General features: G+C 44.7%; 1 protein-coding gene and 1 long non-coding RNA gene across 3 annotated transcripts in view; one reads left to right on the top strand and one right to left on the bottom strand.

The window, feature by feature from the left end:
- RAB20 (RAB20, member RAS oncogene family) overlaps positions 1-10369 on the bottom strand; it is a 28694-nt gene extending 18325 nt beyond the window's left edge. Inside the window, exon 1 of the mRNA XM_075525928.1 lies at positions 10039-10369. Within this exon, the coding sequence (XP_075382043.1) occupies positions 10039-10210 (172 nt within the window). The 5' untranslated portion in view covers positions 10211-10369. The remainder of the gene's footprint in view (positions 1-10038) is intronic.
- A 112-nt stretch (positions 10370-10481) lies between these two features.
- On the top strand, positions 10482-16130 carry LOC142421320 (uncharacterized). Of its 2 annotated transcripts, none has more exons than XR_012778869.1 (4): positions 10482-10846; positions 12353-12455; positions 13031-13107; positions 13844-16130. It is a non-coding gene; the product is annotated as an uncharacterized LOC142421320 (long non-coding RNA). The 2 variants fall into 2 exon arrangements; XR_012778868.1 differs by having other exon boundaries at positions 12327-12455.
- Positions 16131-18311: the final 2181 nt, after the last annotated feature.

Below are 18311 nucleotides of genomic sequence, written 5' to 3'. Positions count from 1 at the left end.
AAGGATGGCAGATTACTTGTGTGGAGAATACATTCAAACTAAGCGCAAAAAAAAATCTCTTTTTCTTTGACCACCTCTGCTCTCAGCAGTACCACTTGCATAAGCTAAGTTTAATCGCCAAGTTCAGATCTCATTTCCTAGGCATATCTTCAGGTACTGCATATGAAGTTATAGTTAATATGACAGATGCAGAAAAAGGAATTTATCACAAGTTTTATGCCTTTTGATCAAATCCCAGGATGCTCTACCCAGTGTTCACCTGAAAGAAAGCAAATCATTCAGGCTTGGGAGAGAAAATGATTCTTTCTGTTCCATGATTTTTAATGGCTCCAGATGTATCCACCACAGACTCAGCATCTTTCTCGATGGAGACCCAAACAAAGGTTACTTGTTTGGATATTTTGCAATAGTACAATGTGACTCACACAAAGAATTACCAAGTTCAGCCAGTGAAACACTGCCACAGGAAAAATCACTTGGAAGCTCACATGGCTAGTGGCTTCAACACAAGACAATAATTGTAGTTAAGCAAACAACTCATCTATAAGATGCGATTGCAGTGTGAAGTAAAGATACTTAAACCAGCCTAAGTATCAGAAGCAGCACAGCCGAGGCACTGTGAAGCTGGCTACGAGTCTCCCTGGCTTTGACATTTGTGCACTATAGTGTGTATGTACATGTGAGATGAAAAAAGAAAAGTACTTGCCATACATAAGCACTCAAAGTAATTGTAAAACCATACAGCGAACAGCTAGTTACCTGCCCTGTATTTGTATTTCAAGCACCCACTGTCTCCTTTTTTCTAAAGGGAAGAGTAAAAGTTCATTGCATAGTCTATAGAAAAAGGCACCACAACACAGACTCCCTAAGTTCAGGCACCTAAACATGCAATACTAATTTTAAGTAGCTATTTGTTTTTCACTACAGACTGTGCCCGATACCCCAGAAATAACCAGAATTGGGTCAACATGAGTTACCTTGTACACATTCATCTCTATGTTACAGCTAATTAAGCTTTTTGCTGATCTGTGCAACGCTACCCAGCTAGAGAGAGAACTCCTGCGGAAAAAAAAGTATCCCATCCCATCCAGTCCCATCCCCATGTTTTCCCCCTCATGCCCAAACTGTTGAAGGAGCGGTCATTTCTTAGAAAGCTCACGTATACGTTTCACAAACATTAAAGTGAAACTGAAAAGTGCAACAGGGCATTAGTAACGTGCTGTCTTGCACAGAACACCTATTTAAGCCTTTGCACACACCCTACTAGGAGACCTGTTTTATGGAAGTGAATAATCCAGTTCTTGGACACCCTTCTGAAATTTTCTACAATTTCTCCCACATCCCGATCCACCATGATGATGAATTTCCATTTGTCTGCAATTTTTGTCAGCAGCTTTGCCATTGGATTTACACTGTTTGACTAACCATTTCTCTTGTTCATGCCTCCCTCTCTCATATATTTTCAGTATGGCCACAAAGCAGACAGTCAACACTTAAACTAGGCTTTCAGCTGTCAAGTCAATTTTGACAGAGATATCTGGAAAATACACCTCCTCCTTCAGTAAACAGGGAAGAAAGGATGCAATGCCAAAGGCACAAACTCTTCATTATGAAGATTCTCAGTATCGCTCCAAGCTAGGATCTGGGGCTTTAAAACACGGGTTTAAAGTAGACTCGTTCAATCAATTCAAGAACTTGTACAAACTCATTTGTATCAGCCAAAGCCGAGAAGCAAAATTTTCACAGAAAAACAAGAACACAGGCCATGCACCAAAGACTAGACAAGCATATATTCTTGTTCTCCCTTCCACCGTCCACTCAGATGCACTTGAAAATAGTCAATATTAACCTCTCTCCTGCCTTTTACAGTATGACACTCAAACTCAGGCCTTACTCCAGGCCAAAATTAGAAAACAAAGACAACCTCTTTTGTTATAGAAGTTGAGGTGCTACTGAGGACTCCAAAGTTGCTAGCGTTCGTCAAGCTGCAATGCCGTGGCATGACACTGGAGAGCTTTAGCCAGGCACAGACCTCAGGTCACTGATACTATTCAAGAGAGAGTCTCACTGAACCGTCAAGTAGTTCCCACTTAGGCTAGAACAGCGTGGTCACTTTGCGTGCTATTATTAAATACCACATGCAAAGCGGGGATTTCACATGGAAGCTGGAATACAGAAGTTACTGCAGAGGTTCACGTACGACATTTATCTTGGCCTGCATCAAGTACTCACAACAAACAAGTGGTGTACCCTCCCCATTAGCTTGCCTCCCCAGGAGTCAGTACTAAAATTACACATTAGAAACAAAATTCCTCCTTCAATAAAATGAATTCCCCATAGATGAATAAATAAACTCTGTTAATTTTGTCTCCCGTTTCTTTTTGATGTTCGTGTATTTTTCACAATTCCCTCTGACAAGGTATTTCCATATTTTTACTCCATTTGCATACAAAAGCACTTTCTTTCAGCAGCCGTGAATTTGCCACCTTTGACTTCACTTGTGTATCGTTGTATTTTTAAGTTGTGGGACACGGAAAATAGAACCTCCTCCAGGACTTTCTCCAGACCATTATTTCTTCATATTTTTAATCACTTCCCAAGTTATTCTGCTCTTTTCAGAAAACATTCATTTCAGAAAAAAAGTAATCTGGTGCACTGCTTCACAACAACAAAACCATGCTTCCAGGGATGGTCTAAAGCCAAACCTTTATTCCTGCCTCTGAACCTGCTTCAGAGGCTTCGGATACAGAGCTCACTGACGGTGAACTCTCTTCAGGGGTTTTCCCCACGTACACCAGAGATTTTCCTCGGCAGCTAACCATACTGTCCCTTTGAACCTCTGCTCTTACGATTTCCTTTTCAAGATGCGAGGACTGTAACCGTACACAGTAATGCCAGGGAAGCTGCACTATTTATGTACGAGGCACTGGTCTTCAGCTGTCATTGTTTTACATGCAACAATTATGAACAATTAATACACAGAAGCCAACATCATATTCTGCAGGATAATTTTCCCAAAGGCAAAAAGCAAAAAATCAAAGCTTCTTGGTGGCAACTGGTCCCCGAGCCATGACTCACCAGCAACAAACTAAAGGCATTTTATTCTCCGTAATTTCCATCTCATATCTTGTTAAGTTCCAGCCTCTTGAGCACAGGTACACTCTCAGCAGCCTTTCTCACTAAATGATCCCTGATGCCCAAGACACTTTTTGAGGTGATATCCTCTAAACCTTTCCACAAATGACCTCCTCAGTTAAACATACCTCATCACACATTCAGCAACACCCAACCCCAACTGCTACTCCGTCACCATTTCACCTGGTTTGGAAAGTCTTTCCCACATGCCTCAAGAGTCCTCTTTGGCTTTGACTAACCTACTTTTTTTTTTTTTTTTTTAATCATTAAGGTTGGAAAAGACTTCTAGGATCATCTAGTCCAACCATCAACCCAACACATCCGTGCCTACTAAATGTCAACCCAATGCCTCCATGCCTACTAGCTTCTTTTCTCCCAGTGTAGTCCTCTACTTCCAAAAGTCAAAACCAGGAGAATATCAAACAGAGTAGCTACAACTGACCTTCAGTTGTGAGGAAAACATGCTGCTTAATCCTACTCTTTCTTTGTTCTGTTTCAATATGATGGAGGCCCATGCTTCCTCCCTACCTGCGGCCAATTTGTGTATTGTTCACCACACAAGGGAACATTTGCCTCCAGGGCAGCAGGGAGACCAGCTTACCTGGGCTGATCTCATACTGCAAAGGACTGAGTCACATCACAAGTACTAATATCAGTACTGGATTATTGAATATGTTATTAGTACTAATAATTGAACTATCTGAACTAATAGTTCTATATAAGTATTAATAGTTCTAATAGTACAGTACTATTAGAACTGTATCTGTATAGTACTAATACAGAACTATCAAATTGTAATATACTGAATATATTACAATCCCTGAGAACTTTGCTGGGTCACCCCCTTTGCAGAAGAAAAACATGTGCAGAAGGAACCATACATCTACACAGATAAATACTAAAAAAAAAAAAAAAACCCCAAAAAAACCAAAAACAAACCAAAAAAACAAAGTCAAGGGACTCAAAGCCTAACTAAGCTAGAGAGGAACCTAACACTTCTTACCAGCTGAACACTCACACGTAGCCCAAAAAAGCTCAGCACAGGCAGTGGCCGGCACTGCTGCCAATGAAACACTGGCGATCAGAAACTGAGCTTCACACACGCTCACCAGCACTGATCCATCAGACATTAGCAAACCAGTCACGAGAGGGGTAAGCATCCGTTACGCAGATACATTGCAGCTGACCCAAGCCGCAGAAAAGCCTTTTCCAGGCTATGTTTATCTCTCTTGTCCCTATTAGCTCTGACAAGTCAAAAGGCACAGGAAAAAAATCTGCAGATGCAAAATAAAGAGGTGGGGGGTGTAAAAATACGAACTGATAGCTGAATATCTGTGCTGGATTTGGCTGGGATAGAGTTAATTTTCTTTGTAGTAGTTAGTATGGGGCTATGTTTTGGATTTGTGCTGAAAACAGTGTTGATAATACAGAGATGTTTTAGTTGTTGCTGAGTAGTGCTTACACAGAGCCAAGGCCTTTTCTGCTTCTCACCCCACCCCACCAGCGAGCAGGCTGGGGGTGCACAAGAAGCTGGGAGGGGACACAGCCAGGATAGTTGATCCAAACTGGCCAAAGGGCTATTCCATACCATATGGTGTCACGCTCAGCATATAAAGCTGGGGAAGAAGAAGGAAGGGGGGACATTCGGAGTGATGGCGTTTGTCTTCCCAAGTCACCGTTACGCGTGATGGAGCCCTGCGTTCCTGGGGATGGCTGAACACCTGCCTGCCCATGGGAAGCAGTGAATGAATTCCTTGCTTTGCTTTGCTTGCATGCGCAGCTTTTGCTTTCCCTATTAAACTGTCTTTATCTCAACTCATGAGTTTTCTCACTTTTACCCTTCTGATTCTCTCCCCCACCCCACCGGGGAGGAGTGAGCGAGCAAGCGGCTGGGTGGGGCTTAGTTGCCAGCTGGGGTTAAACCACAACAATATCCACAGATGAAAAAAGTCAAATCAGCTAGTGTAGACAGCTACCTTAAGATGAGAAGAAGGACAAGAAGGGAAGTTTGCTTCCCCACTTAACCTTTATGTTTCCCCATTATCATGACTACTTGTTGGTAAGTTCAAAACCCAGCCTCTTTCTTAAAATGCAATTACAGGATCATGAAGTGAACTTTATGAAATACTTGTCATTAACTTACCAGTCTGCTGCTTTAATACCAAGCCAGCAACACAGGGGACATGGACCACTAATAATTAAGAAACCCTGCTGCTGGGGGCACCACTTACCTGTCCGATGAATGAACATCAACTTAAAGAGACTGAAATCCAACATACAAACAAGTTTTTACTTTTGAAATATGAAAGCATCAGAAAATAAGCCTAAATCCTACTGCCACAAAACTGTTAGGTGCAACCACCATGCGTTAGTATTCCAGGTTTAAAGGCGGAGCATGCCCGAGAGCCTCAGAACTTCAGGACGTGTTTTGCACTGCCCGAGATAAAAGCCTACGTGCTAGCTCAGAGCTGCATGCCATCAACACCCAGCAGGAAGTTTTGGTTTACTCCACAGTTGCTGTCAGCACTGCCTAGAAGATATATATACACACACACATACATATATATATATATAGCTTTGACATCCCAAGTTTCCAACCTCCAACCCTTTCACATGAGAAAGTTCTTCTGGCTGATGCTGTTGCTTACCTTCCTTTGTTCTGAAAAATACTACTTCAAACATACTACTATGAAGGTCTCAAAGCATACACTCAAATGCTTTAGAGACTAGGCCTCTATCCAGCAGACTAGTCCTTTAAAACATGCTAAAAGTTTACAGTTTCTCTCTTTTTTTGTATAGTTTATGCACTTTTTTTTTTTAATTCCTTTAAATTAACTGACCCAAACAGAAAACAAGCAAATGTAATTTGTAGTGTCAGAATCTAAGGAGTAAATAAATAATTCTCTGCACCAAGAGTGCAACAGTAGCCACGCTGGGTCAGACAAGACCGTCTATCCAAGCCTCTGACAATGGAGAAACAGTCAAAAGCAGATGGCTAGGAAAAAAAGAGCATAAAAACATGGCAAGCATATGATACTTCTCCCAAGTATTCTTCCATCCGTGTCTTGTTTCCTTGAGTTGAATCCAATTTCCAAATAACTTCTCCCATAATCATCAGATTGGAAAACTGGAAATGTTGAATTATTTGCTGTGAGCATTTACATAAAAAATAACCAAGTCTGACAACTTCTGCACACCCATTTTACAAGACTTGCAGATAACAACATGAAAGATTTAGACTAGACTAAAGAGCTGATTTTTCCAAGATAAGGAGGGGTGTGAATGTACAACCAAGAGAAGAGTCCTCCCTAGAATAACTGATTTGCCCTTCAGACCAAACTTGGTAGAACAGGTCAGGTGTGCACTTCTGTGATTTACTGAGTGATAACAACACAGAAACATACATTTTAAGCACTTTGGCACGCAAATTTAATTCTTTCTGGAAAAAAAGTGAGATTTTTCTGAATAACAGAGTGAGAAATAATGCAAGATCAACAGAGCGATGAGTAAAAATCACACATATTTTAAATAATTCAGAATATCGGCGATTAAACTGATATAGTACTAATATCAACACATACTTAACTTTTGATCCATCACCGCTACTGCAGATATACTCATCAATCGCTAAAGTCTAATCTCGTAAAAACAAAACTCTGTGTTACAGGAACGAAGCTTCAGTGTATCGAGGTTTACATTGTTACAGCCAACTGCCTAACCCACCAGAATAACAAATAACCATCCAAACTGAACTGAAAGTAAAATATAGGAGACTCCTATGGAGATAATAGTCCCCAAAATAATGCTGATAAGCAACAACAAAAATAAACATACATTCACACGCTAAATATAACATGAACCAAGAAAATTTTAAAAGAACATGCATTCCAGTTAACTTTGTATAATTGTGTATTTTACTAGAGTACTGAACTAGTGTAGTAGTTAGTACCAAGCATGCCCTCATTTTCTAGGCCAAATCTTCCATATTTTACAGTGTACATTGTGTAAAGTACTACTGGGGTATTAAGACAGACATCTTGAGTTGGCACTCAGTATTTAGGTAGGCAAGATGGGTGCAAACATTGAACTGTACTTTTGTCATATTGTTGTGCTAAAGAATTTTTCATCTGCTGGATGATTGTTTCTTTCTGGATTCCCCTGTATATCTACGCACACACAGTTAAAGAAAACAATGTATTTGATGATCCTGTAACTGCTTCACAAGAATTCAGTAGTAAGCAATGTCAGGTTAATAAACAGACAAAAGAGCTAAATTTTAAACTCCTCCTTACTACAAAAATTCAAAGCTTACTTGGTACCCACCTGGTAGAGATAAGAAAGTGACACCATAGAGAGATAAGAGCCACAGACCAAGGACTGCAGACATGTTGTGTCCACACAAAAGAAAAAAAAATAAATAAGGCAGGCTTTTGAATCTCCTTGTTGACTTAACATCAACAGAGTTGCAGCGTCCACAGGGTCCCTTCCTTCTTCGACAGGACAGGAGAAAGCATATATGTGCCCTGGGAGCTGCTATTTCTTAGAAGATTAACGAGAGCTGTTAATAAACCAGAGTCCACAGACCCCAACACGGCCTAGCCCAGTCTTGGCAATTTCCATCGCTCTGCAGGAGCGCAAGTCAACAGGGAGACGGTGCAAGAGTCCTTACCTGCCTCTGAAACACTGGGGACGCTGGGCTTGACGCTAATTCCAACAACAGAGAAGAATAAGGAAGATATGCCATGCCACCCTCAGTACAATACAACACCACTTTTCAGCCAGCGCTCTGCAAGTACAGCTTCAGCAATCCTGCTACAGAAGTCCCACCAAGGCTCGGGAAGCAGCGGGAGCTTCTACTGCGGTGCTACGCAGGCAGCAGCAGCGGCAGCGGCCCTGCTCCAGGGGGCAGAGGGACTCCCACTGCTAGGAAGGCGATGAGCTCTGGACGCTTGTGTTGCCCCGAGACAGGTATCGCCCGGGTGCTTCACCTGGCACCTTGGAGAACCACCTCTGGAGTTTTCCAGATGCCACACAGAGCTGGAACCTGAATGTTCAACTAACACTGCATAAAATACTGCAATAAGAACAAACAACTGAAGAAAGGGCTCTAAAACCAGAAGACAAAGCCTGGGAGGGACTTATTTTATAGTACATGATAGAAAAAAAAAAGCAGACGGGCGTAAGGGAAATTACCAAAGAACAATCTCACCAAGATAATTCTTCTGTTGAAATAAAGCCCACTGCTATTCACCCACATGGGTCTGGCTTTCTAGAAACAAGCAACAATTACCTGCAGGAGACTTCCCACAGCAAAACATGTCAATTCTAAAACTGAAGTAGATTTAAAAAAAAAAAAATACTGCAAAGGACATAGAAAGCATATTGAAAACAGAGCTACTGGTAGAGAGCTTTCATGATAGTAATAGATTAAAAAATGCAAGAAGCAAAAGCTCTTAAACATCTCCTTCCCCCCTCCAAAAACTGTTTCTGCATAACTTTTTGGCAGTTTCATTCCTCCCTTCCTCCTTCTCAATTCCTGACACAGGAAAAGCCATTTTGGGCTAGATTGTGACATGAAGTGACACAGCAAATGAACTTCCCTCCCAAACGTCACCAAGAGGAAACTGGAATATTGCACGATACTGCAGCTCCCCAAGTTTCATAAGAAAATATAATCGGCATTCTTCATATTGCCACTAACAAATTTTAACAAAATTCAGCCAAACGTGAAGACAAGAAAAATACCGAACAAGCTATTTCTCCCACGAGCAACTTAACAGGCAAGAGCATCCATACATCTCATTTTTCAGCGTAGTCTGGCCCTCTACGTGACAGAGCAGAGCTTCCTGACCTAATAACCAAGAGCAAGATATTCATATGACCAAGACCACAAACCACTTCTCCAGTCCCTGCCCTCCCACCTCCTCCACCCCAGCACTCCAAACCACAACCCACGCTCCCTCTTGCATCCCGGAGATGCTGCCTGCCGCAACACAGCGGGCCAGACAACCCTGCGCTGCTATCCCAGACAGAAACTGCCTGCAGCCCATGCTCTCTGCGCATTAAATCCTTATGCGCAGGCTCTTATCGCCGAGGTGAAAGAGGGAGCCACATCCGAACGGCTCGCGAGTTGCGGGTGTTGGAAAGTCTGAGTCTGACGACAGCCGATATCAACGGGACATCTGAAAGCACGCAGCGAGAAGTGGCGAACGAAAGTTGGAACCTCTCTGACTCCTGCCTGGGTCTGCAGTCAGCAGCCACCCGCTCGGGCAAAAGAAAGCCAACAGGCACGGCAATCTTCTCCGTACATCCACACTGCGCAAAGCCGGTCCAAAAATACCAGAGATCAGCAGTCGTAAGGTCCCTTTTGGCCCCTCAAAAATACACTTCTTTCCAGACTTTGTTCTACTGCCGAATCATTTGTTTTAAGCGACTAACTCTACAGTAGTACCGAAATAACGCGCTAAGCGCCAGGCACCCCGGGAGGGTTTCCCGGTCCCGGCCGCCCCGCCGGGGCAGAGCGGGGCTCACCTCTCCATCTCCCGCCCTCGGGTTCTCGGAAAGGCGAAGCTGTCCCGAGCCAGGTCACCCGACCGCAAACCTTTCCCATCAACAGCTCTTACATTAGGGCCGAGCCAAAATTAGGGAAAAGAAAAAGACGCGCATAGCGAGCAAGGCACGGACGGTGCCGGCGGGCAGTCCCCGCCCGACGCGGCGGCGGGGCAAGCGCCGCTCCCACCGGACCCGGAGGAGAGGGGCAGCCCGCCGGCAAACACCCCGCAAGTTTCTGGGAGGCCCTTTCCACCGGGGAACACCGGGAGCCCGCGGGGCCGGACCCCCCGCTCCTCCGGGCCGCCCTGCACCGCGCCCGGGAGAGGGGCCGCGCCGTGCCGGGGGCCTCACCCGCCGTGTCCCAGATGGAGATGTTGTAGGGCCCCCACTGCTTGAGGTAGAAGGCGCCGCCGACGGTGCTGACCGTCTCCTGGAAGCGCCTCTCCATGTAGCGGTGCAGCAGGGAGGTCTTGCCCACGTTCATGTCCCCCAGCAGCACCACCTTCCCGTCCGGCTTCTTCATCGCGGCCCGGCCTGCCGGCTCCCGCCCGCCCGCCCGCTCCGCCCGGCGCGGCGGAGCCCGGAAGCGGCGGGACGAGGGCCGAAGGCCGCCCTCCGCGGGCACCGCAAACTTCGCAGGCTCCGCCGGAGCCGCCGCAGCCGCGATTCCGCCCCGGCTCCTCCTACCCCCGGCCCGGCCCGGCCCCGCTCCTGCCCCCGCCCTCCGCCGGCGCCAGGGGGAGGGGACGCGGGCGGGGAGGCGGCCGGAGCTCGGCGAACCCCCCCACCCCGGGCCTCGGTCTCAGCCCTGCCCCGGAGGAGCCGGGTGATGTGTGCCGGCCGCCCCGGTACCCCCTGCCCCGCGGCAGGGTGGCTGCTGGCGGGCTGCCGAGAGGCCGCCTCCCGCGGGGGCGTCGGGCCGGAGCTCGGCCACGCCGAGCCTTCGGGGGGATGCTGATGCACCCCGGGCTGCCGAAGTCTCTCCCGGCGGAGATGACAAAGCATCCCGCTCCGCAGCTCTCCTTCAGCCCCAGCGGAAAGCCCGCTCCTGCCGCTCCCCTCCCGGGGTGTACACGGAGAGGCAGAAAGTTGCTCCGAAATCAGCATCTCCCACGGAGCTGTGCCAGTTGCCAGACAAACATGTTGGCCTCGGTGAGAGGTAGGTTTTCTGTAGGAATCGGGGATTATTTTCCAAGGGGCAAGTCTCCCCGCTTTCACGGTCAGTTGCCCAGGTGCTGTAACTCAGCTTAATTCCAGTTCAGGTGACAGAATCGCAGTCATTTAAATTACCCAGAGATCTAGCCTATCATTTTTGCATCGATCATCTTCGTGCCAAACAAAAGCAGGAAAAATATTTTAATAGGACGTAGACACGTTACGAATTTTGGGCAAGGAAAGGGATAATGTGCAGACCAACTGGAGGGGAAACAACCGTTAGAGTACTTTTAAGAGAATTTACCAATTATCAATTTCCTCTCCCTCCCCATGCGGAAGCATTCAGATAGCGGCACTTTTCGTAATGAATGAACACGCATCCTCACACTTGCATGTCTCATGTCAAAACTGTTAGAATTTCTTTAGCCAGTCTAGGTTTCACATTTATGTGATGCTTCGATTTTTGCTTACCTGCCAAAAAGCAATTGCTCTGTAGCAGGGATTTTTTTAAGCCATGGCCAGTTAACTTTGCTTATTCTGCTTTTACTGTCCAGATTTGTGGTTTTGCAGCTGTACCTGGTGATACATAATTTCAGTTCAGAATCGGATACCCACCAGATATTAAAGTACTGGAGATACCCAGAGAGAGAGGATGTTAAATTATTTGGAAAAAAAAATGCTTACAAGAGACTCCAAAATAATAATATGGGATGTGATTCTATGTAATACTATGTGTGTGGGGGTTGTTTCACTTTCATTATTGTATGGCAGTATTTTGCTATGGGCTGTGCAGCCTTCACCTCGGATTCCCGTTTCCTGCCTGGATTCTCATCTCAATCCCAGAGCTGGGAAAAAGAAACTCATTGAATCAGAGTGCTTCTCTGAGGTAGTGCAAAGCAAGTAGATTTCTTCTGGGTGCCTGGTATGAAAGCATAAAAGGAACAGACGTTCTTTTTGCATGGATACTATTTGCAAATTCCCATGTGCAATGTCTGTTACTCCCTTTTGAAGTGGCAGGCACCGTTTCAGAAAGAGAAAAGAAGAATCTTGTATCAAAGAGTTTAGACCATGAAGATCTGAACCAGTAAAGGGATCCTCGATGTATGTACTCTCACCTTATGCATTGATTTACTGTCCACATAATAAGGAAATACCTAAAAGCTTAAGTATGATTATTGATTTACAGCAGAGCTTCTGCTACCAAATCATAGCAGTTAAAGCACTTGAAACAATTATTTCTGTATTTTACCAAGATTCTGCTGCACTTGAGTTACTTTCATGTACTGAAAGTAACTCAAGTACTGAAAGTTACTGAAATGTAGCTCTTTCAGGTGTTCAAAACAGGTATCAATAGTTTCTAACAGTGATGCAGACAAGTTAGGACAGAAAACAGTTTCAATAATAGGGTGAAAATGCAACTGGGATTTTAGGTTTTGTTCATAAATAACGTGCACTATAAAAAGTGAACACTGCTCCCTTCACAGATGTTTTCTGCAGTTGCTTGAAACAGATACCCACATCCCCACATTTTTGAGTGTGTGTATTTCCAGCTAGCAGCGGTCAGTCAGACAGGGGACTCTCCTGAAAGTGTCACCAGCCAACTTTCACTGATGGTAATGTATTACTTTTGTATGTTAACCGTGGCCTAGCTAAATGAGACGACAAATCCATCTGGCCCAATACTCATTTGGAGCCGGTACCACAGCTAACGACTCTGACTCAGCCAGGGATGTGCATTATCCAACTACTATATACCTCCCACTCACCACTTAAAGGATCATCTCTGTTTCATACTAATCTACCCCTAATAATCGGATGCAATAAGACGGGAGAGTACTGTGTGTTGTTTCAGATCCTTGAGAGAATTCAGGAAAATGATGATGTGGACAGGTTCCAGGTATGTAGAAGGGCTCCTGAGGTAAGCCCTTAAAGGCTCAAGGTTGTGAAGTCCTCAGCAGTCTGAGCTTCCCCTGACCTTAGAGCATGTTCACTAGGCACAGCGCAGTGTGTTTGGTTATTACTGCCGACGTCTCCCTGTATGAATGCGCTCCAATCTACAGCGTACAATTTAAGTCTCCTGTTGTTAAAGTCAAATGGCTCATGATAGTCTGTAATGCAATATAGATAATAACAGAGCGTATATGAAAATATTTGGGAAAACACTAAGAGCCTGTAATTTGCTCTCTAGCCCTCAGATGCATAGGCCTCTTGCAAGACCATTTCCCCAAATCACTGAGTCATCTGTACTAGGAGGTCTCCACTGTAGTAAGTATGGCCATGAAGAACGTCAAAAGTTGCTTGATAGGAAGGAATGTGGAATACTTTACTGTCTGGGCAGTGCATGTATGCAGGCTGCACGCATTGTCTGGGGTTTGTTTGTTTTTCATTTTAGAGCATCTGAGGACACCATTCAATTACAGTGAGGCTGTTCATTAGCCTTTCTGACAGCGTGGCAACGTGGTCACCATGGTTGGTCTCCAGATGTTCTGGAATTCAGACACTTGGGCTAGCTTACAGAGGCAGACAACGCATTAAAGTTTCCTACCCATTTCTGTGCTAGAGTAAAACCCCCTCAAGAACGGGAATGTCAGCCTTGTACGCCTGCCAAAAACCTGAGCCAATAATGACTGTACTGGCGTCAGGGTAACTCAACCTTTCTAGTCTCCCACAGTATGGAAGCTGCCTAATTTTGCAGAAGAAAATTAGAGCCTGTTTATTTGTTTCCTTGCCAGCCTTCCCCAGGTATTTATATACATTGTCCTGCCTATGGGACCCATTTGGTCTCCAGGCTAACAGTATTTTGCAAGTTCGCATGGGGTGAAATGTTTGTCACAGAACAGGGTTGATTTTTGCTGAGCTGATCTTCTTTTGGAGACAAATTGAGCAAGCGGTCGAAGGTGCATGTCACGCCAGCTACTAACTGCTGCCCCCAATGTGCCACAGGTTTGCCGTGGCCTTGGTGTTCAGCACCTCAATCTGTCTCTTTTTCCTCCTCTGGCAGCGTTTCTGTCTTCTGGGATGTTGAACCTCCATGACCAGACGAGTGCTTTCTGGAGATACCACAGGGGACCTCAACGGGACTGTTGGTAATGATAACGGAGGCACAAACCACTGAAAGAATGCTGCTTTTTAAACATGGACGAATCCATAAAACAGAGACAGGTACCTCTGCTATCTAGCGAATACTAGACAAGGCCTTACGAACAAAAGAGAAGGGCAATAAGGGAGGCTTATTCCTCGTCCTCAAAACGTGCTGGCACTCCAGTGGTTTATCTGTTGCACCTCTTCGTGAGGCATGAGGTCACCGCAAAAGCTATGAACAGGTAGCAGTTTGTGAAGCACGGCAATTTCTGGTTTTGTTTCTGCTTATTGCCTTCCTTTATGACTTCTTTCTTCTAAATGAGCAAATGAGTGTGCAATGCTCATTAAACAGAAATATTTGCACTCCTCATCTTCCAGACAGCTCACTCTCAAGGCGCTCTCTTTCAGGCAACAAAGCCTGAAAGAGCTATTCATCACGTTGCCACTGCTCTGTCTACATATTTATCCTTACATAGACTAGGTTTTTCCTCTTCACCCCACAGATTAGTCCACAGCCTAGACGCCCTAATCAAGGGAAATTGCCCTGCACTTCAAGTCAAGAGTTAGTCTGCTTTCTCTAGGGTTGCGGTTCCACCCCTTTCTCCCTCTCCTTTTCCCACCCCTTTCCTTGTGCTGGCACTGGCTTCTGCTTGACCCTTCCCCAAGCCAGTTGAGCTTGATGAGCTGATGAAATACTAGCTCAACAGTGACAGTGAATAGTTTTCTGCTGGTTTTGTGATCAGCACAGAGGAGGCTGAGGAGTCAGCCCATGGTTGGGGCCACTGAGCTTCAGTTCCCTGGAGCTTCAGCTGGGCAGTGCTGGCTGCTCGCGCCAGCGAGGTGCACGGGCCTTTGCTTCCCTCAGCAGGTGTCCCTGCTCTGCCCTCTCTTCAAACCTCGCACCTCAGCTGTAGGACTGTTTTCTTTCACCAGGATTGAACAAGCATATCACTGTATTACTTCTGCCTGGTAGTGTCAGAATCACAGCGCGCTGAAAATGAGACGGGTAAATCAACCAGCTTGAGACATCCTTATCATGGAAAAGCCTCACCTGGATGATTAAAATTTGTCTGTGTTACAGGCAACTGAAAAGAAGGTCTTAGATAGAAACCATGAGGCAACCCAAGCTGTAGATACAGCCAGCAAGCTGTAGTAAACTCTTCCCTGATGCACAGATGCTAGAGATGCAGATGAAAATAGGGGAAATAGGGGCTCAAGTCCCCACCCAGGGGAGTTAGTTAGGAAGTTAGTTTAGCCTTCATTGCTCAACTGTGAGTCAAGGTCTCAAATCAGCTTTCTTCAGTGAGGAATCTGAGTTTGAGAACAGCCGGCAGCCAGCACTGTGTGGAGGGAGCGGCCCTGCTGTGCCCACGCCACCAGCCAGCTCGATTCTCTCCTTACTAGTACTTCCCATTCATCAAAATCATCCAAGTCCTCCAGTATTTTGCACCTATCTAGGCAGATTGATACGTTTTACCATATGAAGGAATCAGTGCTCTAGTTTTTCTAGACTTTCTGCTATATGAAAGAAAAAACTTTTTTCCTGAACTTCACGGGGCTTAGTGTGGATGCACTCACAAAATGACATGGAAATATAGGATTGGGGGCTTGATCAGAAAGTAAGCAATTGTGATTCAAAGTGATCACAATGCAAGAAATTCTTGTAAGTGCACAAAATGTGAGTTTTGCATAGATTTCTTTTTTCGACCTGCAGCATTTTAAGGTCTAATCAGACTCCATCGACACATGAGAACCCAAGGCTGTCCTACTATTCTGTCACGTTCCTGGAGTTTAATAGGGCACTGTGCGTGGATGTGTACAGAGGTCTATATGCCTGCAAGAAGTTACAGAATTGTGGCCTATAAAAAGATGTATTAGGTTTTCACTCTTTCCAGCATCATGAAAGGGATGGAGTAAGTTAGCTGGTAGTAAGACAGAATTTGCTTTAGTTCTTATAAACTCATCAAGATTCTTGTTCGTGATAAACAGACCCATGTATCTGTGAGAAGTCCTATGGACTGCAGCAGCCCACGAATGGGAATCTGAGTGCAGGTTTGGCAGAATCAGATGGCACAATCCTGGTGACTAATAATGACATAGGAGCCAAAACGAATGCAACTTGTGACCTTTAAATGTGAAGTTGTTTTCCCAATGCAGGTTTGTGACAGTTGGAAGAACTTTATTTTTATGTGCAAGTTCAATACTGTCGTAATACTGTTGCACCTCGAATACTGTGTTCAGTTTTGGGCCCCTGACTACAAGAGGGACATTGAGGGGCTGGAGCGTGTCCAGAGAAGGGCAACGAAGCTGGTGAAGGGTCTGGAGCACAAGTCTGATGAGGAGCGGCTGAGGGAACTGGGATTGTTTAGCCTGGAGAAAAGGAGGCTGAGGGGAGACCTTATGGCTCTCTACAACTACCTGAAAGGAGGTTGTAGAGAGGTGGGGGTCGGTCTCTTCTCCCAGGTAACAAGTGATAGGATGAGAGGAAATGGCCTCAAGTTGTGCCAGGGGAGGTTTAGATTGGATATTAGGAAATTTTTCTTCACTGAAAGGGTTATCAAGCATTGGAACAGGCTGCCCAGGGAAGTGGTTGAGTCGCCATCCCTGGAGGTATTTAAAGGACGTTTGGATGAGGTGCTTATGGACATGGTGTAGTGGTAGACTTGGCAGTGCTAGGTTTACGGTTGGACTCGATGATCTTAAAGGTCTTTTCCAACCTATACGATTCTGTGATTCTGTGATTCTGTAATGTGAGTCGTTAAAAAAAGCGACATATACAGAAGAATAGACCTGTGTTTTCAGCTGAGCCCACCTTGTCGCTATTGACATTCATGCATATCAAGTATCTTCTGCATTTTATACCCTAGTTTTAAGCCATTTCTCTAGGCTGTGAGCCATAGCTATTCCCTATGAAGAAGTTCACATGGTGCCAAGCTTGTCAGCATTGTTCCTGGTCAGGAAGAAAAGGCCATTGAAGAGTGTCGCAGACAAGTTTGCCTCAGGGCAAAATCACAGCCAGTCAGGAGTTACATTTTGTCCTGCCTCTAGCCGTGTTGCTACACTTTTATTTCACGGCTTGGCTGGATGAGCCATTGCGATCCCCTTTTTTGCTTCCTCTTTGAACTCCTCCCCACCCGTACTGGCAGTATGCAGAGAGAAGTGGGACTTCTCCTCCAGGCACTTGTTAAAGGTCAAAAGAAGTTGATTGAATTTGGCAGTAAAGAACAGCTGTCCTCTTTTTATCCCCTTACAGAAAGATAATATTGTGACCTTCAAAGCGTAAACTGATCACTCTGAAATGAAATTCATCACAATGATTTCTCCTAAAAGCATGGAACACCTTCATGGGCTCTTGCTTCATCCGCCTACCTCTAGCCCTTGGGCGAGGGATGCACCAGTTATTGGTGGATAACAGAACTTATTTAGAAAGGAAATACTAATGTAATTAGGAGTATAAAGATAGTCATGATTTACTTACATGTGTGAAGGTGGGACTTGGAGATTAAGAGAAGAAAAAATGATCAAGGTGGAATTTAGAATATCAAATATAATTTATACCTGCATGTTTTTGGTGAGTAATACTGGGCATTTTTGCTTCAGTTTGTAGTCTTCAAATTAGAAACTTACTGTATAAAATTTTCAAGTCCTCTTCTAGTCCTAATTTAGAACTAGAAAAAAGGATGCTATGATGATTTTGTTAGTAACAGTTACTGCTGTAACAGAAAATCTTTGCCTCTGACAAGGCAATTCAGCTAATGTTCGCAGCTGAAACTGAAACTTCTGTCTCCTGCTATAATACAATTATCCTCTATGTGGTTCTGTTATGGGAAAATTTGATGCAAATGATGTTTGCTGAAGCAGTATATTTTTGGCGCTTTGTTTCCGAGTCGCTATGAATTGCATGCTATTGTTTTGACATCTTTCCAGACTGTAGATGCTGCTGTGTTTCTTGGGAGCCTGGGAAGTTACCTAGAAATGAAACCTGTTGCTGGTGATTCCCTTTATAAAAGCAAGTCACTGAAATAATTGCTTTAGTACCTTCTGGTCTGGCTTCAGCTCTGAAAATATTATTTGAAAATTTGCTTGCTTGCTTTTTTCCATTTGAAATGCCAAGTGGGAGGTAAACATAATTGCAGATTGCCTTTCTTTGGCTATTTAGTTATCAGTAATAATTAGTATTGTCATGACGTTTTCATCTTCAGAGCATTGCAGAAATGTAGCACTACATTCTGTGCTGATTTACACTTATGCCAACTTCACTGCTTAAGTTGCTTCATTGCTTAAGTTGCTTATGGGAGCAAAGCAGTTCCGTATTTGGCCTGACACATCACTGATCGGTTCCAGCGGCTTTGAGTATAAGGTATCCCAACCCTCCTTCACACCCGGGG

Source organism: Mycteria americana, chromosome 1, assembly GCF_035582795.1.
Source record: "Mycteria americana isolate JAX WOST 10 ecotype Jacksonville Zoo and Gardens chromosome 1, USCA_MyAme_1.0, whole genome shotgun sequence".
Classification (NCBI taxonomy): domain Eukaryota; kingdom Metazoa; phylum Chordata; class Aves; order Ciconiiformes; family Ciconiidae; genus Mycteria; species Mycteria americana.
This window is presented reverse-complemented; position numbering and strand designations above follow the sequence as displayed.